The sequence below is a fragment of the Amblyraja radiata genome, chromosome 6, assembly GCF_010909765.2.
Source record: "Amblyraja radiata isolate CabotCenter1 chromosome 6, sAmbRad1.1.pri, whole genome shotgun sequence".
In the NCBI taxonomy this organism is placed as follows: Eukaryota; Metazoa; Chordata; class Chondrichthyes; order Rajiformes; family Rajidae; genus Amblyraja; species Amblyraja radiata.
In genome coordinates, this window is record NC_045961.1 from 97137403 (window position 1) to 97158606 (window position 21204).

The 21204-nt window shown below is 42.2% G+C and overlaps 1 protein-coding gene across 2 annotated transcripts in view; it reads left to right on the forward strand.

Moving 5' to 3' along the window:
• Positions 1 to 21204, forward strand: part of jade3 (jade family PHD finger 3) — a 47670-nt gene that overhangs the window by 24379 nt on the left and 2087 nt on the right. The window contains exons 2-11 of one of the 2 annotated variants that reach the window (XM_033023283.1): positions 1942 to 2023; positions 2131 to 2190; positions 5220 to 5302; positions 7638 to 7795; positions 10142 to 10332; positions 12179 to 12390; positions 15256 to 15423; positions 16863 to 16979; positions 18285 to 18761; positions 18881 to 18998. In XM_033023283.1, the coding sequence (XP_032879174.1) occupies positions 2142 to 2190; positions 5220 to 5302; positions 7638 to 7795; positions 10142 to 10332; positions 12179 to 12390; positions 15256 to 15423; positions 16863 to 16979; positions 18285 to 18761; positions 18881 to 18998 (1573 nt within the window). In that variant the 5' untranslated portion in view covers positions 1942 to 2023; positions 2131 to 2141. Of the gene's footprint in view, positions 1 to 1941; positions 2024 to 2130; positions 2191 to 5219; positions 5303 to 7637; positions 7796 to 10141; positions 10333 to 12178; positions 12391 to 15255; positions 15424 to 16862; positions 16980 to 18284; positions 18768 to 18880; positions 18999 to 21204 lie in introns of those variants that run through there. The other variant, XM_033023284.1, reaches the window with a different exon arrangement.

Genomic DNA, 21204 nt, shown 5'->3' on the forward strand with positions numbered 1-21204 from the left:
AAAAGTTGATTTTGGTAAGCCTAATGTTTGGCTGATGTCTCTTAACAGTTTTATTCTTGTTTCTCAGTCTCATTATGGCTTCTTTGAATTTAATTGGCACAACTTTGGTCCTCATGTTGATAAACAGCAATAAATGTTTCCAAAGGTGATGGAAAGACTGGAGGAAAGATTGGGTGCTCAGAGCTCTCTTATACCTGCAATAAGGAGGCAATTAAACATACCTGAGCAATTACAAACACCTGTAAAGCCATGTGTCCCAAACATTATGGTGCTCTGAAATGGGGGGGGGGGGGCTATGTATAAACACAGCTGTAATTGCAACATGGTGAAACCAAAATGTATAAAAATGGCCTTTAATAAAACCTGAGAATGTGCACTTTAACCACATGTGATTTTTTTTTTTGATTATATATTTCAAATTGTGGGGTACAGAGGCAAATAAATAAATGATGGGTCTTTGTCCAAACATTATGGAGGGCTTTATATATCACCTCATTTTCTGAAATCAATAACTCGCTCCTTTATCTAGCTGATATTAAAGGAGAGGCTGTTGCCTTGACACCTGCTTACTAAGCTCTCTATCTTGTCATTGTTCGAGATTTGGCCCACCACGGTGGTACATTCTGCAAAATGTAAATGGAGTCATTTGTACATTCAAGTCCTGTATTCATACATCACTACGTGAACAATAAGAACGAGATGCAATGAGGCAACCTTCATTGAATCTAAGTCTGATAGGGCAGGTTGCTCAACTATAATATACTACGGTTCGACATAGATTCCTACTTTATGTACTTGAATCCAAATAAGTGTTCTGAATAATATTTGTTAGAGTATCTCTGAAGTTAGATCATTGTAGTTGAGTTTAGCCCTTACTCTTTTCATGCCTAGTTCAAGTTCAAGTGAGTTTATTGTCATGTGTCCCTGTATAGGACAATGAAATTCTTGCTTTGCTTCAGCACACAGAACATAGTAAGCATTTACTACAAAACAGATAAGTGTGTCCATATACCATAATATAAATATATACACACATGAATAAATAAACTGATAAAGTGCAAATAACAGAAAATGGGTTACTAATAATCAGAGTTTTGTCCGAGCCAGGTTTAATAACCTGATGGCTGTGGGGAAGTAGCTATTCCTGAACCTGGTTGTTGCAGTCATCAGGCTCCTGTACCTTCTACCTGAAGGTAGCAGGGAGATGAGTGTGTGGCCAGGATGGTGTGGGTCTTTGATGATACTGCCAGTCTTTTTGAGGCAGTGACTGCGATAAATCCCCTCGATGGAAGGAAGGTCAGAGCCGATGATGGACTGGGCAGTGTTTACTACTTTTTGTAGTCTTTTCCTCTCCAGGGCGCTCAAATTGCCGAACCAAGCCACGATGCAACCGATCAGCATGCTCTCTACTGTGCACCTGTAGAAGTTAGAGAGAGTCTTCCTTGACAAACCGACTCTCCGTAATCTTCTCAGGAAGTAGAGGCGCTGATGAGCTTTCTTGATAATTGGCATGTGAATTCTTGGCATGTGAATTTTCTACTTTGTGATGGCTAAAATATATTTGTGCAACCTTGGATCCTGTAGACACAAGGATCTGCACATGAGTTTTTGTTTACATATTTGCCTTTCCTCGCCCAGAAATTTTGAGGCTGTTTTTTAGCGATACCCCAGATTTTTTGCTGGCAGAGAACTGAAATGAAACAGACTTCATTATTAAACCTGAGATTTTCAGGCTACTGCTGGAAGTACATATTTCCTCTGTTGGACTATTGAATGGCATTATCTCAGCGATGGCATTATCTCAGTATTCAGCTATTGATGGCTGAGTCGATGGCTGACTTGCAGTAGTGTATTGAGAATATGTGAATCCTGAAACATCAAAGATTTAAATTAGTTTTTTTTAAATTAGAATAATGAAACTTATTTTTCTATCCCTTGTAGAGCTGATTTGTTTGTATGATGGATGGATTCATTGATTGCTTGCCAGTAATGAATTAATATGTGTATACACGTAGAATTTATGGTAAGTTCAATTTTACTTATTTTAAAGATCTACTCATCTCCAAGATCGCATTGAGACTATATTTGTCACGCTGAATTGGAAATCACAATCTCTTTCTTGTTTTCAAGGCTATGACAGGATGAAACGCAACAGACATCTGAGCAGTAGTGACAGTTCAGACAATGAGAGTAAGTAAGATCAGCATGTGTTTTAGCAGCCCAATGCTTGTGCTGCTGTAAATGTATATCTTTCATCTGCTTAAAATCTCTTTGCATATCAAATCTGTATTTATTATGTCAGATAACTATGTTGTGAGTTGGCATGTCCTTTGGGTTCACCCACAATGTAAAAAATGCCCATTAAAAAATCTGCCTAAATCTGACACTAATTGGCATCCTTGAAGGTGAGTGAAGTAGTTATGCAGTTTTGTGAAAGTTGAAATGTTATATTGGGGGATTCGGTCTTTGTGAAATTGCAGAACGTTGCTATGGTTTTCTCATGTTTCCAAAAGGCCTGTGGGGTGCCATTTATTTGAAGCTGATTTTAACTGATCAAATATTCTGTGGGGAAAAAAATGCTCAAAGAAGTGATTTGTCATGTTGAAATAGTCAATAGTCAATTTTATTTGTCTCAAACACCCGAAGGTGCAGGGAAATGAATTAGCCAGCAGCGGTACAATAAAAAAGAACGCACAATACACAATAAGATTCAACACAAACATCCACCACAACATTCTTCACTGTGGTGTAAGGCACAGAGTTCAGTCAGTCTTCCTCCTTGTTCATAAATCAAAACCCTGCGGTCTCCTGGTGCTTAAAAATAATTCTAGTGTTTGCGTTGACCGGGCTGTGCGCATCTCTGGATCATCCAGGGAATGCACTTGAGAAACGGCTGTCCCTGTCACCACTGTGTTCTGTCTCCTACAGATTTTCTACCTCAGATTATTGAAATGCAGACTGCAACATGTATGAATGCCACTCAAAGCTGGAATTAACACTTCATCTCTCTGATCAGGAGTCTTCCCCCCCCCCCCTTCATGAGGGAATTCAGTCAATCACTTAGTTTGAACTTGTCGCATTTAGCCCGAGCCAGGTATGAAAAGCAGGTTTCCTTCACTGAAGACGATCCTCAACGCAAGATTACACCACTCACCCATTTCCCCAACGCAAGCCGTTCCCCCAACGCAATATTGAACCACTCACGCATAGCCCCCAACTGCGCAGGCGCAGCTCATTTCTCCCTTCTCATCCCCCAGCACTCCCTCTTCACCTTCTTTAATCCCTAGAGAGGGAGGGGTGGTAGAGAGGGAGGGGTGGGGGACAGAGAGAGGGGGGGAGGGGGGAGAGGGAGGGGGAGTAAGGTAGAGAGGGGGTAGAGAGAGAGAGAGAGAGGGAGCGTGATAGAGTGGGGGGGAGGGGGGTAGAGAGGGTGGGAGGGAGGGTAGATAAGGAGGGGGTATCTCCCTCCTCCACACTCCCCCCCCATCTCCCTATATCACCCTACTCCCCATTCCCCTCCCTCTACCACCCCATCTCCCTCCTCATTTCCCTCATCATCCTTCCCTCACTCCCATTCCCTGTCCCAGGACCTACCCTGGTCGAAGAGCAGAGCCAGGGCATGGAACTCTGGTAGAATCCAGCCGTCAGCTCGGCCGCCGCCTGGGCTCCAATCCAGGCCCAGACTTCATCTCTGGGCTCGTCCCTGACCCCGGACCCAGACTCATCCTTGGTTCCAGCGGCGTCTTCTTTCTCGGCCCCGGTCACGGCCCCATCCGAAGCCAGCGGCTCGGCCCTCACTGCAGCTTCAGCACCACCCTCCCCGCCTGGCGCGGGCGCCACAACACCTGGCTCATCGCGCGCTGAAGTGCCCCTCCCTCCCAGAGCGTCCTATCCTGCCTTGCGAGTGTGGTGACGTCACTCGGGTTTCCCAGTTCATCGCGCGCTGGAGTGCCCCACCCTCCCTGAGTGTCCCGTCCTGCCTTGCGAGTGGATTGTGACGTAACACTGTTATTAAAACTTTAAACGATTAAAAACTTGGGAAATATAGGTGGAAATGCGACTGGAAGATGATTATCGCCTCGATGGGTAAATGTGAGTAGAATGTGTGAAAATGGGAAGGCTGTGGCCTAGCATAGAAACATAGACAATAGGGGCAGGAGGAGGCCATTCGGCCCTTCGAGCCAGCACCGCCATTCATTGTGATCATGGCTTATCAGCAGCAATCAATAACCCGTGCCTGCCTTCTCCCCATATCCCTTGATTCCACTAGCCCCTAGAGCTCAATCTAACTCTCTCTTAAATCCATCCGGCCTCCACTGCCCTCTGTGGCAGGAAATTCCACAAATTCACAACTCTCTGGGTGAAAAAGTTTTTTCTCACCTCAGTCTTAAATGGCTTCCCATTTATTCTAAGACTCTGGCCCCTGGTTCTGGACTAGCCCAACATTGGGAACATTTTTCCTGCATCTAGCTTGTCTAGTCCTTTTATAATCTTATATGTTTCTATAAGGTTTCCCTTCATCCTTCTAAACTCCAGTAAATACAAGCCTAGTCTTTTCAATCTTTCCTCATATGACAGTCCCGCCATCCCAGGGATCAATCTCGTGAACCTACGCTGCACTGCATTTGGAAGAAAATAGGAAAACTAACCAGATTGACTGACACACTCACTCACTGTTTTAATATTAGATATATAGATATATAGATGTGTGGCATTTAAAGAACTGAACCCCTATTAAATTTGCTAAATGCCCCTGTCAGTGTTGTTCGCTTCTTAATTATATTAAATTATTGTATATATAGATTTTGGTTTGAAGAATTATAGTTAGTTATTTGATTATTGTTATTTCATACTATATTTTGTTATTTGATGCTATATTTTCAAACTTCCTATATAAAATAGCTGTTAATTTCCAATCTTGTCCACAGTCTTGTGTCGGACCACCATTATTTTGTTATTATCACATAATTCACCTCTACTCCTTCTTCTTCTTCTTTCGTGTGGCGTGCTCAGCCTAAAGTTGTTGGACAACTTGTTCGATTTGATCTTCCGTTTGTGCACGTCGAGTTGATTGCATTAGTAGAAACAGGGCGGAACACGTGAAGGTTGCAACCTTGCACCCCACATAATTCACTTAAGATTGCAGTTGGGTGGACCGTTGTTCAATGGGCCTGACTGGCCACAAATTCTCATTATTGCTTTTGTAACTACCTGCGTAGGTCCTTCAACATCGTGGTCATCCCATTCCAAATATCGAGTTGACAGGCATGCCTCAGCAAGTGGAAAGAAGAAGTCTGCTGAGGTTAGTATTACTTCAGTTTAAAATGTTTATTTTGTTAAAACAAAATCTCATTGAACTATCTTAGTTGTGAAAACTAAAAATTACTTGAGCTTCATTCCATGAAGAATAGATCCTGAGTACTTTTCTTAATTATGTGTATGTTTATGTAATCCCAGACTATGAAGCCTTGGAGAGTCTTTTCTCGAGTGAAAATTGGTTTGCATGAAAACTACAATTGTTTTGGAGAGATTAGCTTTCACACACTAATTCTAGTAAATTTATAACACATTATCATTCCATTGCTGGAAGTTTTGTGCGTGAGGAAAGTCTTTTTAACATTATAGTTAAGGGCTTAAGTCAATAGACAATAGGTGCAGGAGTAGGCTATTCGGCCCTTCGGGCCAGCACCGCCATTCAATGTGATCATGGCTGATCATCCCCAATCAGGACCCCGATATCCTTCTCCCCATATCCCCTGACTCCGCTATCTTTAAGAGCCCTATCTAGCTCTCTCTTGACAACATCCAGAGAACCTGCCTCCACCGCCCTCTGAGGCAGAGAATTCCACAGACTCACCGCTCTCTGTGAGAAAAAGTGTTTCCTCGTCTCCGTTCTAAATGGCTTACTCCTTATTCTTAAACTGTGGCCCCTGGTTCTGGACTCCCCCAACATCGGGAACGTGTTTCCTGCCTCTAGTGTGTCCAAGCCCTTAACAATCTTATATGTTTCAATGAGATCCTCTCATCCTTCTAAACTCCAGAGTGTACAAGCCCAGCTGCTCCATTCTCTCAGCATATGAGAGCCCTGCCATCCTGGGAATTAACCTTGTAGTCTGAAAATGAAAATTATTTCTGCCTCCAAATGAATGAAGGACAGGAGCAGATCCCTTTGCCCCTCAAGCCTGCTTTGCCATTTAATAAGATCATAGCTAATCTGATCGTAACCCTAACTTTTGCATTCCTGGGCGGCACGGTAGCGCAGCGGTCGAGTTGCTGCCTTACAGCGAATGCAGCGCCGGAGACCTGGGTTCTATCCCGACTACGGGTGCTGTCTGTACCGAGTTTGTACGTTGTCCCCGTGACCACGTGCGTTTTCTCCGAGATCTTTAGTTTCCTCCCACACTCCAAAAACGTACACGATTGTAGGTAAATTAGTTTGGTATAATTGTAAATTGTCCCAAGTGTGTGTAGGGCAGTGTTAATGTGAGGGGATCGCTAGTCGGTGTGGACTTGGTGGGTTGAAGGACCTGTTTCTGTGCTGTATCTCTAAACTAAACTAAACTGTCCACAATCAGTAGCTTTTCATTCCTTTGATCAAGTATCTGTCAATCTCTGACGTAAGGATATTCAAAAACACTTCCACCACCCCTTGAGAAACAAAATTCCAACCACCCGCAACCTTCAGAAGGAGAAAAAGTTTACCTCATCTCTGTCTCCAATAGGCCACTGCTTATTTTAAATATTAAAGACATTACATCTCCCTCTGTACTTTACTCCAAAGATCTTACATCTCCTCTTCACTTTACAGATGTTACATCTCCCTCTTCATTTTAAAGATTTTACAGTGACTCCCTGTTCTAGGTTCTCCCATAAGAGGAAACATTCTCCATTTCCATCCTGTCAAGATCCATCAGGATCTTCCACGGCTTAATCAACTCACTGTTCACTCTTTCTTATTCATTCCAAGTTATGCACCAACTTTAACTTTATCTATCATCTGTGTCTTTTCCTTTTGTTATTCAAAGAGAGAGTTAGATTTAGCTCTTAGGGCTAAGGGAATCAAGGAATATGGGGGAAAAGGCCAGAACGGGGTACTGATTTTGGATGATCAGCCATGATCATATTGCATGACGGTGCTGGCTCGAAGGGCCGAATGGCCTACTCCTGCACCTATTTCCTGTGTTTCTATTCTCATCAGGTAATTAAAAACATAAAGATGAGAATGAGATTACCTTATCAGATTTATCAATATGAACTTGTTATTGCCATTGTCAACATTAGTAACATGGAAAACCTGTATTCAAGCATCAAATAAGGAAAAGCAAAAGGCTTTAATTTATGCTCTTTACATTTTGAAATAAACTGGAATAATGTGCATGCATGTATTTTTCTCGCCTTTTACCATTTCCTGGCTGAGTTGGTTGGTATCTCCTCCAATGTTATCTTTACCCTGCATTATATTTAACCACTGGATTATGCACTCAAGTTATTTTGGACAATATTCTGCTGTTGCCTCACTGAGGAACTGCAGGTATGAATTAGATACTTGCCGTGGTGTAATCCAGTGCATGGCCACCCAAACGTGTTATGGTTGCCTCCTTCAATGTTCGTTTAATTATTTAACTTTGGTTTTATAGGTATTCAGGAAGGATCTCATAAGTGCTATGAAGATTCCAGATTCTCATCATGTAAACCAGGATGAATGTTATCTCTTGGCTGATCAATGGAAACAGGAGTGGGAAAAAGGGGTACAAGTTCCAGCAAGTCCTGAAACAATTCCAAATCCATCTGTCAGGTATCAGCTGTGCACTAAATGAATGCATTTTTTGAGTCGTAGCATAGAATTACATAGCATAACACAGAATACAGCATAGAAACAGGCCCTTCAGCTCACCTCATCCACCCTGAACAAGTTACCTACCTCAGCTAGTTTGCCTACACTTGTTGCATGTCCCTTTAAACCATTCTTTTAAACATTGCTATCATCCCCTCCCCCCCCCCCACCACTTATTTGGGCTGCTAGGTTTACATATACATCACCCCTGTGGTCCACTTTGAATCTTTCCCCTCTCATAAATCTGTGCCCTCTAGTTTTAGACACCCTTAAAGATTATTACCATTCATCTTATTTAAGCCCCTTTAGTTTTAATACATTTCTATAAGCTCACCCTTCAGACTCTTAACTCCAAAGAAAAAAAACTCCAGCCTATCCGATCTGTCCTCAAGCCCTCCAGTCCTGGTGACATCCTTGTGAATTGTTTCTGTACCTGTTCCAGCTTAATGACACCCTTCCCATAGCTAGGCAAGCAGAATTGTGCACAATTTTCCAAGCATGCTCACTCATTACATCCTAGTTCTTGCACTCAGTGCCCTGACTGACTGAAGGCAAGAGTACCAAATGCCGCCTTCGCTATCCTGACTCACCACTTTTATGGAACTTTGTTCCTGCATCCCTAGGCCCCTCGCTGTTCTACACTACTCTGCAGGGGCCTGCCATTTACTGTGCAACTCTTATCCTGGTTTAACTTGCAAAGTACAATAATTTACATTTGTCTGAGTTAGATTCCGTATGCCATTCCTTGGCCACTTTTCCATTTGATCTACATCCTGTTGATATTTTAGATAAACTTCACTGTCCACTATACCACTAATTTTGGAGCTATCTGCCGACTAGCATTGTCCATATAACAACCATATAACAATTACAGCACGGAAACAGGCCATCTCGGCCCTTCAAGTCCGTGCCGAACACTTTTTTTTAAATCCCCCCTAGTCCCATCTACCTGCACTCAGACCATAACCCTCCATTCCTTTCCCATCCATATACCTATCCAATTTATCTTTAAATGATAAAATCGAACCTGCCTCCACCACTTCCACTGGAAGCTCATTCCACACAGCTACCACTCTTAAGAGTAAAGAAGTTCCCCCTAATGTTACCCCTAAACTTCTGTCCCTTAATTCTCAAGTCAAGATTCTCAAGATTTGTCTTCCAAATCCTTCATAAAGATGACGAACGAAAGTGGACCCAGCACCAATCCATGTGGCACACCTCTGGTCACAGGCCACCGATCTGAAAAACAGCCCTCCACTACCACCCTCTGACTCTTCTCACTATTATCAAGATACAAGCATATATTTTAATCAATCTGGATTTATTATTGTACATTGCATGTGACATCCCCCCCCCCCCCCTTGATTTTGGAGGGAAGCATTGCTAGAAAATTGTTCATATCGCAATTTTTATGTAACACCAAGGTGTATCTTCTCATGTGTGAAGAAACGAGAGTTTTATAAAAAGTTGTTTTTCGCATAAATTCATTGAATGTGAAATCTATTCTGTTTCTCCAAATTTGGAGAAGTGATTTGTGAATTCTATAAAGGCAAATTTCCATTATCCAAATGGCATGATGTGGAGGTTACCTGTATACTATTCATTTCTTTGTTCAACTTGGTCAATTCTTCTCCATTACATTCATTATTCCTACCGTTGCCTGTGTAAATATTCAGCAGATTTGAAGATGTATATAGGACTATTTTGTAAAAGGAAATATAAAAAATTGGGGAAGAGAACAACTTTTTGTCATGTTACTTCACGAATCTACTCCACCATTCAATGAGATTGTGAATGATATGACGTTAGCCACTTCTTTGTCTGATTTACTAACATGTGAGGCTCCCATACAATACAGAAATATCTCAATCAATCTCAGCCTTGAACACATTCAGTGATTCAACTACCATTGGTATCTGGGGTAGAGAATTCCAAAGGTTCGTAAACATTTGAGAAAATAAATTCCTACTTCTTTCCAACATAAACTAAATGACCTTTATTCTGAAACTCTGCTCAACTAGTCCTGATACATCTAAAACCTCCTCTCTACGTCTAATTTGCTGGGAGAGATTGATTTTATTGTTGAGTTAATAGAAATTTCTATTCTGTTCTCCCATTTTAGTCTCCCACTTTGTAGTTCAACAAACCCTGAAAATAAACAAATTGCCTGCTGATATCAGGCACGGCACGATCTAATATGTGCATTTTTTAAAGACTTTTGACAAAAGATATTTTGTGAAGTGTAGTGAGAAGACTTCCATAGTTTTGATTCTTATCCTGTTTTGGCTTCTTGGTTTACCATTTTAGGGTTATTGTAGAAAAAGTGAAGGAGACTTTATTTACTAAACCACGGAAGTATATTCGATGTTCCACCACCGAATCCACAGATCCTGGATATATTAACATGTTGGAACTTGCAGACAGTGTATGCCGTTATGATTTGGATGATATGGATATTTACTGGTTGCAAGCAGCAAATGAAGAACTGAGAGAAATGGGTATGTAAAAGCCATTTTGTGCAGCATTACAAAGACACTTTGTTACCATACGAGGAGCAGTGATAAACTTAATTAATTGATCCAGAATATAATATGAATGTTTTGCGGTAAATCCAAGCAAACTTTATCCAGAAATAGGAGCTGTTATTTTGTCCTGCGACTGCAGGTTATCATGGTGAAACATTGTTAACAGAGGGCAAAGCTATCTTGAAATTTGAAATGTGTGCATTGGACTGGTAAGATCCTTAGTCAGTCTGCTGAGGGAGCATCGTAACAGAGGACACAAGCTTGCTGATGGAGAACAAATAAATTATTGATTTGTTTTTTATTTTTATTTTGTAGTTAATGTTCCATGTACTGTATAATATTCATGTGTTTTTTGTAATAGGATTCAACAGAGCATGGCAGTACAATAAAAACATTATTAAGATTTAAAGGAAGATAATTACGATCCCTGCATGATATTTAGTTTGAGTAAAGAAAACAAGGAATTGGGCTTGAAGTGTATTCTTTCACTACAGAAATGTAATTTCACTGTAAAGAAAGAGTTTAGTGATTGCTGGGGCAATTGCAGCTTGGAGCATTGGTTAAATGAGCATTTTTGAAAAATAACGCAAGTAGAATGTAATTGAAAGATTTTACGGAATTTTTAATTCCTAAGATGTCTTTAAACATTGCTGAATGATTTGAATTGAATCCTTTATTTGTCATTCAGACCTTTCGGTCTGAACGAAATGTTGTTGCCTGCAGCCATACATGTAATAATAACAACACACAATATACACAAATTAACATCCACCACAGTGAGTTCACCAAGCACCTCCTCACTGTGATGGAGGCAAAAGTCTTAGAGTTACTGTCTCTTCCCTCCTCTTCTCCCTCTGCGCTGAGGCGATACCCCACCGGGCGATGGTAAGTCAGTCCCGCGGTTCAAGCTCCGCGGCCCGGGGGTGGTCGAAGCTGTCGCCCTCCAGTCCAGCGGACGCAGCTGTTGCCACGGGAGCTCCGGAAAACAGGCACCAGCCTGTGACCTGCGAGCTCCTGACGATGTCGTCCACTGGCCCGCGGCCGGCCCCGGATTCAGGTCGCCGCCGCATCAGCCACCGGAGCACTGTCTCACCCCCGCACCGGGCCGCCCACACGAGAGCATCTCAGCCTCGCACCGGGCTGCCCACACGAGAGCGTCTCAGCCCCGCACCGGGCCGCCCACACGAGAGCGTCTCAGCCCCGCACCGCGCTGCCCACACGAGAGCGCATTCCAGCCGAGAGCCGGGCCGCCCACACGGGAGCGCCTTCCAGCCGGGACCCAGGCCGCCCACACGGGAGCGCCTTCCAGCCGGTAGCCGGGCCGCCCACACAGGAGTGTCTCAGCCCCGCGCCGTCCGCCCTCACCGGAGCGCCGAGTCGTGCCGCTGCCCGAACGTCGCCGCAGCTCGAAGACGGCCAGCCTCGCGTTGGTGAGTCCTGGCTGGCTCTACCTCCGGAGCCTCGAGGTCAGTCGCAAGTTGGAGGCCGCCAGCTCCACCATTAGGCCTCAGCTCAGGCGGGGGAAGAGAAGGGGGATACGACAAAAAAGTTGCATTCCCCCGAAGGGAGAGACAGAAAGCCCTGTTTCAGCCCACCCCCCACACATAACACAACCTAATAACCAAAAGTTTAACTGAACTAGACAAAAAAAACAACACAAAAAAAGTAAAAACAGACAGACTGCAGGCGAGCCACAGCCGTTTCACAGCGCCGCCATTTCCGGAATATGTATATTTGTATATCTTATCAGTAAATCAAATTTGTATAAACTGAACGATGAATTAGCAGCATTTTTTTTCTTAAACTTTTATTGATTCAGGTTGTAGCTTTATTCCTGAAAACACAATGGAAAGAACTATAGAAGCCCTGGAACGTCATTGCTACGAGAATATGAACCATGCCATAGAGACTGAGGAAGGATTGGGGATTGAGTATGATGAAGATGTTATCTGTGATGTATGCCGTTCTCCTGATAGTGAAGAAGGCAATGAGATGGTCTTCTGTGACAGATGTAATATCTGTGTTCATCAAGTAAGAATTTTATTTAATTAGGGTTATGCCAGCCCTAACCGTAATGCACAGAAATAATGAGTGATGCAATTTCAAATATCCAACCTTTTCATGTTACTAGTTTGCAAAACTATTGTAAAATGTCTCATTTGTATGCAATAATACTCGTTTAAGGCTTTGATATTTATATTCAAATTGAAGGTTTTATTACTAAGATCTTGAGTATTGGTCCTTTCAATTATTTCAGTAGTGGAATACATACAAATAACTTGCTAATGCGATTGGTGCGCGATACACTTCCTTTTACGTTAATTCATCTAAACACGTTCTTGATCGTTTATCTTGGCAACCCTATTACTAATAATAAACTGTCAATTTTCCTTGACTCTAATATCCATTCATCCTGGCATCTATAAGGAATCAATAGAGTAAAGATCATACCTGCGGTTTAGGATCCATAACTTGTTGGGTGGCTAGATTGCTATTACATAATAGTTCCTTGTCAGTGTCAAAATGTTGCAACCAGTTACATTTTATTTGACACCATTGCGTTTATTTAATTGATTAAGAAAGAACTGCAGATGCTGGAAAAATCGAAGGTAGACGAAAATGCTGGAGAAACTCAGTGGGTGAGGCAGCATCTATGGCGTGAAGGAATAGGTGACGTTACGGGTTGAGACCCTTCTCCAGACTGATGTGGAGGTGGGGGTGGGGGGGCGGGAAGAAGAAAGGAAGAGGTGGAGATAGTAGGCTGTGGGAGAGCTGGGAAGGGGAGGGGAAGGAGGGAGAAAGCAAGGACTAGCTGAAATTGGAGAAGTCAATGTTCATACCGCTGGGGTGTAAACTGCCCAAGCGAAATATGAGATGCTGCTCCTCCAATTTGCGGTGGGACTCTGGCCATGGAGGAGGCCCAGGACAGAAAGATCGGATTCGGAATGGGAGGGGGAATTGAAGTGTTGGGCCACCGGGAGATCAGGTTGGTCAGTCCGGTCCCAGATAGACTTCCTCTTCACGTCGAAGGCGGTCACGGTCAGACACACCGACCTCACGCTGACCACTGCCTCCTTCAGGCTTCCTGTCACCTACAGGGGGACAGGAAGGCAGGCAGAGGGACGTGGAAGTTAAATGCAAAGCTGTTGACCCCAGAGAACATTGAGGAACTAAAGAGGGACTATGCATGTTGGAGAACGGTGAAGCCCCTCTTTGACTCCCCGGCACACTAGTGGGAAGCAACCAAGGAGAACATTAAGAGGTTCTTCATATTTAAAAGGGTTCAGAGAGCAAGACAGTCAGAGGGAATTGTGTCAACTCCAGACAGATTTGCAGCAACTACTCCTTCTGCAGTCGAGAGGAAGGAACTTAGAGAGTTGAAGGGCCGGCAAGCTCGGCTCTTTACCTCGGAATCCTCCAAGATCATCTTCCGATCCAGTGTCGGCCACGTGGAGCAGGATAAGACGTGCTCACGCTTCCTCTTCCATAAGGTTCACAGGGGAAGCTCTGTGATGAACAGCCTTAGGGAGGAGGACAGCTCGGTAACATCCTTGTAGACGGACATGTTGAGGATCTGCAAATCCTTTTATACGGATTTGTACGTCAGAAAGGCCACAGACAGCTCTGCCTCCCAGAACTTCCTGTCCTCTATCAAGGAGGTCTTGGAGGACAGCAAGCGGGAGAGTCTGGACCAACCACTGACCCTAGAGGAGTTGACTGGCTCCATCCGTTCCTTTGCCTCGAGTAGAACTCCCGGAAGCGATGGCTTACCAGCCGAGTTGTATTCGGCTCTGTAGGACTGGGTGGGCCCTGACCGGCTGGAAGTGTACAACGACATAATTCTAGCCGGCAGCAAGTCGGACTCCATGAGAAAGGGCAGCATCACCCTAATCTACAGCAGAAGGGGGAGATGAAGGATATAAGGAATTGGAGACCCATCACATTGTTGAATGTAGATTACAGATCCTGTCTAAGGCCATCGCCAACTGGGTCAAGTATTTCTCCTTTCTTCTTCCCGCCCCCCCCCCCCCCCCCCCCGCCTCCACATCAGTCTGAAGAAGGGTCTCGACCTGTTTATTTAATGGAAATGTTTTTAGTTTTACCTGATGTCCTGGAGCTGGCTAGGATTCAGAATTATAATTACAATGTGTTTATAACTCCCAATGTCCTTGAAATTGTTCTAAACTTGCGAACGCCAAGCTCTTTCATCTTTTAAACAATGGTAAAACTGTAACTTCCATTTAAATCTGCTGACTAGCAACCAAAATTCCAATGTTTTTGCACATCGGTTCCTTTGAAGTGATTTGCCTGAATCCTGAACAGGTCTGTGTAGGAAAGAACTGCAGATGCTGGTTTAAATCGACGGTAGACACAAAATGCTCGAGTAACTCAGCGGGAAAGGCAGCATCTCTGGAGAGAAGGAATGGGTGACTTTTTGGGTCGAGACCCTTCTTCAGACTTCCTAAACAGGCCTGATGTTTAAGGCTTGCATTAATGATGCAAATCACAGGACCTTTTCCTTTCAAGGCCATTCACGGAAAAGGATATTTCCTCTAAATGTACTTCACAGGAAGAGTGCATTGTGCATTGAATCGCAGTAGTGTTAGAACAAATGTCCAGAAGTTAGGTGAAAGGGAAATTTTGGAAGCAGTCCAAAACTTAAGGTTGGAAGGTAGAGACAAGAATAGGAGATGAGTGCCAGATTTTGAGGACTTGGCAGCTGAAGGCATGGCCACCATTGATGTAACATTTTAAACCCATGAAGCGTTAGAGGTCAGAATTGAAAGAGAACAGATTTTATATTTTAAGTTGACAGTTGATGTAATATATGGTTATGAAAATTGTACAAACACATGTTAATTTGTATTTACTTAAAAGAGAATCCTTTACATTTAGGCTTGCTATGGGATTCTAAAAGTGCCTGAAGGTAGCTGGTTGTGCCGTACATGTGTCCTTGGACTTTATCCACAGTGTCTTCTGTGTCCAAAGCAAGGCGGGGCAATGAAAGCCACACGTGCTGGAACCAAGTGGGCACATGTAAGCTGTGCCTTGTGGATACCTGAGGTAAAAAATATATATTGAAAATGTATTGTTAAAAATCTCTGTCTTTTCTTGGCTAAAATATCAAAGTGATTGTTTTAAGAGAATGCAGAAAATGGACCATGTACCGCTGAAGCACAAAATATGTACAACGGAATAAATTATGAAAACCTATGAGATCAGGAATACAATATGATTTGACATCATAAGACTTGCCTTGCAAGGGAAATTTCTCCTGTTTCTTTGAACTGGAATTTATTTAATCTTCAAGAGTTGCAAATTGCACAGATCGAGAAATTGTTTTGCAGTTGAACATTTGAAGTGATTAAATTACAGCATAATATTATTCATTAAATGTAGTTGAGATCGATATAGCCTGTAGGATGAATAATATGTGTAGGAAGGAACTGTCGGTGCTGGTTTACACCGAAGATGGACACAAAATGCTGGTGTAACTCTGGAACAGGCAGCATCTCCGGAGAGAATTAATGGGTGACGTTTCGGGTCGAGACCCTTCAGTCTGAAGAAGGGTCTCAACCTGAAATGTCATCCATTCCTTCTATCTAGAGATGCTGCCTGTTCTGCTGGGCGCATAATAAGATTTTTGTTGTTTTTTTGCCTGTGACATGCCAGTGCATGAAACGTGTGTGTCCAGATTATGCCAATCCATGTGAAAACCCTAGTTAGTTTCTCCCTGTGAAATTGGATTATGCAATTAAATAACCTTTTTGTGCCTGTTGCACAGCACAGAGGTCTAAGCAGCAGGAGCAAACCTTACTCTGCCATTTAGAAGGGTTATCAATTATTTGTAGTTTTATTGACGATTGAGTTAATGAGGGCATTCGATATAATTGAAGTCTTTCTGGGAGCCAGTGAGAATGTTGATATCAAGGTGTATTTTTATTGTTGCTTATAATATTGCTTCAGTAACACCATCAGGCACAGGAGAAAGGTTGCAACCAAGACTGAAAGCAGTCATGGGTTAGAAGGGTTCTTACTGGAGACTGGGGTTGTGTTCCATTGTCTGAATAGCATTGCAAATAACAGTGCATCTAGAGACTATTTCCTCAGGCATTGCTGTCAGATATCTGGTATATTCAGCAAAAAACGTTAGATTTGACCAAAGATCCTATAGCAAGCAAGATAGATCACTCGACGAAAAAGACGTAGTACGATCATGGGCAGATTCATGGGTAATTTTCGGCCCCATTTCCGTAACCGGCTTCCGTCTCTAATGAAATTAAAATTCCTTTAGTACTTTAAGAGGTTGTCTTACAGGGAATAATTACAATTTTCGGATGGTACACGCCTGCCATTTCCCCAAATAATTAATCTGCTCCAGTTAAGAGAAAATGGCATACTGATAATGTTGCATTCATCGGTTCAACTTGACCCCTAACAAATCATGATTAGCTATTTGACATTGATTTTGATTGTGTGGTTTCCTTTTATTATAACTTTAGGTCAGTATTGCCTGCCCTGAAAGGATGGAACCAATTACAAAGGTGTCTCACATTCCACCGAGCCGATGGTCATTAGTCTGTAGCCTTTGCAAATTGAAGACTGGGGCCTGCATTCAGGTACGTCGACCTCCAGTAAACTGGGTAAGGGGTGGGTAAATAATCGGTGTGATGAGACTACCATCCTATGCTTGTATATTCATGTTCGAATACACTTATCAAGCTGTTGCAGCATTCATTTAATTACTTTGACCGGTGGCATTTGCTCAAGCTCCAAGAATAGTACGTTGAATCTTTTTTTTGCAGCAGACTTGAGTCGATATTTTTGAATAGATATTAATGTATTTGGAAGGGTAATTCAGTGAGCTGTGGTTGCTTTTGGGAACTTCACAGACTAGAGGCTACTTGCACTTTTGTCAGCAGTTAATCTTGAGAAGTAGTTTAACTTTTGTTGTAAGCAGGATTTTTCAACTAGCTGCATAATGTAGTCTTTGTATATTGATCAAGCACAAGAAATGAAAAATTCATTGCAGAATATCCCAACAGAGGTGCAGCTGATTTTTTCACAATACTTGGAATAGAGATCACAGAGATTCTTTATGCTTGACAAGATAGGACATAATAGCACTGCAGGATGGCATACATTAATAGTGTTTCCACCTGTTGGGTCAGGACTTGTAGCAGCACTTTGCCCTGTTTATGCACTCATTGATGTCCTTGATGGAGATTCTCGTCTCCACCGGGCAGCATGGTGGCGCACCGGTAGAGTTGCTGCCTTGCAGCACTTGCATTGCCAGAGACGCGGGTTCGATCCCGACGACGGGTGCTGTATGTACGGAGTTGTACGTCCTCCCGTGACCACGTGGGTTTTCTCCACGATCTTCGCTTTCCTCCCACGCTCCAAAGACGTACAGGTTTGTAGGCTAATTGGCTTAGGTTTGTAGACTTGGTATAAGTGTAAATTGTCGCTTGTATGTTATAGTGTCAATGTGCGGGGATTGCTGGTCGGCGTGGACTTGGTGGGCCGAAGAGTCTGTTTCCGTTCTGTATCTCTAAACTAAAATTAAGTAAATTACAAAGTGCTAACAGATGTTAGCCTCTTCGGGCCTTTGTACACTGATGCATTGAAGAGGCGCCTTTTCTTTCACGGGAACAATTTCACAAATTCTGCATAATTTCTTGAAGTAATTATAACACTAAATCGTGGAACATTGTCATGTTCTGAAGTGCTGCTGCAGGACTAAAACATGAATGATAAGAAAATATGAAAACTATAAACAAATTTAAACTCTTTGGGTTGCACACATGAAATTGGAAAATGAAAATTGTTTCACTTAAATACTCAGCTGGTCAATATATTTATCACAAGTTGTAAGTTTATTGTTTTCATTCATTTGTTATGTGTTTTCATACTTTAATCCTCAGTGCTCAGTGAAGAGCTGCATCACAGCCTTTCACGTAACTTGTGCTTTTGAACACAGTCTGGAGATGAAGACGATCCTGGATGATGGCGATGAGGTGAAGTTCAAGTCCTACTGTCTCAAGCACAGTAAAAACCGGCAGAGTCAAGAAGGTGACTGTGAACAAACTGTGAAAATCAGTGAGCAAAAGCAGAAGCAGACCGAAACTGAGAAGAAAGGCCTTCGTGCACAGAAACTTCAGGAGCTGGAGGAAGAGTTTTATACCTTGGTGAGGGTGGCCGATGTGGCTTGTGAACTGAACTTCCCCGAGCAGGTGGTGGAATATATCTTTGAATATTGGAAACTGAAGAGGAAAAGCAACTTCAGTAAACCATTATTACCTCCGAAGGAAGATGAAGAACATTGCTTGGGTCAGCAGAAAGAAGACCGAATCCATTCCAGGATGAAGATGTTCATGCACCTACGACAAGACCTAGAAAGGGTTTGAATCTTTGCATTTTCTTTTGTTTATGTTGCATGTCTCTAATAAAAGGCAATAATTTGGGGTTTGCAAATGCTAAGAAAGTACTTGAGCTGATGTTCCTGTTTTGTTCCTTTTAGGTGAGGAATCTTTGTTACATGGTCAGCAGAAGAGAGAAACTGAAATTGTCACAGAGTAAAGTGCAAGAACAGCTTTTCAATTTACATATCCAAGTGATGAATCAGCATACTGCTTCAGGTAAATATGTACAACTTCTGGTGCAATCTTCTGATCCTTACTGTTGCATTCCAACAATTTGTGTGGAATAGGATACGATTGTAGCGGCACCACAAGATATAGGCCAGGAAATGTTTAAATATTCTTTTGAAGGATGGTTACATTTGGAGTGTACTGCCAGAACACAAAAGCTAAATTCTCCAGAGGCTGGAAATCCGATTTGAAAACTGAACATTTTATAACTAATAATAATTCCAATAACATTTAAGGGCATTTGGACAGGTAGATGGATAAGCAAGGTTTAGAGGGATATGGGTCTGGCATGGGCAGATGGAACGAGTTTGGATGGGGTACCCTGGTCAGCATAGGTGAGTTGGTCTGTGCTACAACACTCCACGACTCTATATACACCGCAGGTAAAGTAATATTTGTGGAGAATTTGTTGTTTTAGTTGCAGCTGAATTGGGAAAAGTTGGAAATAAAAGAGATGTTCAAATGTAGAGGAAATGGGGAGGGGCCCACACTCGGGAAAGGGTAATTAATATCTTAAAAGGGGGCCTACTTGAATAGAATATGGAGAACATTTGAGGATTAATTACAGTTATTAATAACAGTTTAAATTTCATAATTTTAGATGTTTCTTAAACTAAGGAATACCATGATGGGACCAATCTTTTATGGAATTATTACATTGACATTACAATAAGTGGGTTATTGTGACTGATGCAACTTTCTTTCCTTAGACTTCCATCTTGTGATTGTTTCTGTTTTAATTTTAATGTTTTAAAGACTATTCATGTTTCCCTTCATACTTCAGGTTTGAGAGCCATATCTCAATTGTGGGCTGATTGATTTGAAGCAACCTATTCTCCACCACATTGTCGCTCTGTGTTTTTGCTTCTCATTTTTCGCTCTCATCTTCAGTTTTCAAATTTGTGTGAACCTTTCCACTTTTTTCCTGGTTATCTCTTTCAGAATTGAAGTTCCCTAATTTTTATTAGATTTTTTTCATCAGCTATCCTCGCACACATCCATTGTACAAATAATCGATTTTGTTCATTGTTTTGACAGATTTTCCTAATGACATAATTGAACACATAATAGTGTACATAAATCCACCAATAAATACTCTTCCCTCATATATTTAAACCTTTGCACTGTTTAATGAGAAAAATTGCTGGTTGACAGCAGATTAGTAGGTTTTATATTTATATAGAGGTCTCATATGAAATGTTAGGGGCCTGCATAATGGTAAGCTTGGTATCTCCAACCTACTGGGGATGTTTGTTTGATAAATCGGGCAGTTGTGAACTTTATTTGCCAGGTCTCCTAATGTTCCATTAATTCCTAGGGAAATTGGATTTGACAAATGCACAAAATTGGATTAAGTAATCCCTGAGGGAAAATGTCCTCACATTAGCTGTGTTTTGTTTGATTCATGCACTGGGATTTCAAGTCACTGTAAATAATACTGGCCAGTGTACATATTTCTAATCTGCTAGCACCCTCAGCTAGTGGTATAAAGCAAAATTAAGAGCATTGAGAGTATTTGTTTTGTTGAAATCTGGCTTTTGGGAAACAGTGTATGTGGGTCTTACATTGACACAGCTGAAGATCTATAGTATGTCACCGAGCTGAGAAGTAAATGCTGAGCATGGGCATTTTACTACAAAACATTTGCCGGGGCTACTTATGAGATCAGATGGATCCTACGTGGGAGTGCCTAAGTTGAGAAAACTGCAGTGGTTTCTGGAAGTCGTCTACCAACATCTTTTGGTAATTAGAGCAGGCCATTTAGTGTTGGCCTTATAGTGGTGTCCACATTTTGTGAAGAAATTAATACAAATGACATATACCAGAACAGAATGTGTTGAATAATTGATGGCCCCATTGTTGTCATCAACGATGTTGGCACCACAAATAAAAATAAAGCAGTTTTTTTCCCCATATCTTAAACCTTGAAAATGGTCTGTTAATTGTATCCTATCTATGATTCCTTTTGTTGTTTGTGGCTGTTAGGTTTCGTTTAGAGAAAAGGCGGGAACGGGGTATTGCTTTTGGATGATCAGCCTTGATCGTATTGAATGGCGGTGCTGGCTCGAAGGGCCGAATGGCCTATTCCTGCCCCTTGTTTCTATGTTTCCTTTCGTCCTGTTCCTGTCCACACCGATTGTAGCCCAGCAAGCGAATTACTTTCTCACTGATCTTCACTGTTACCTTGAACCAC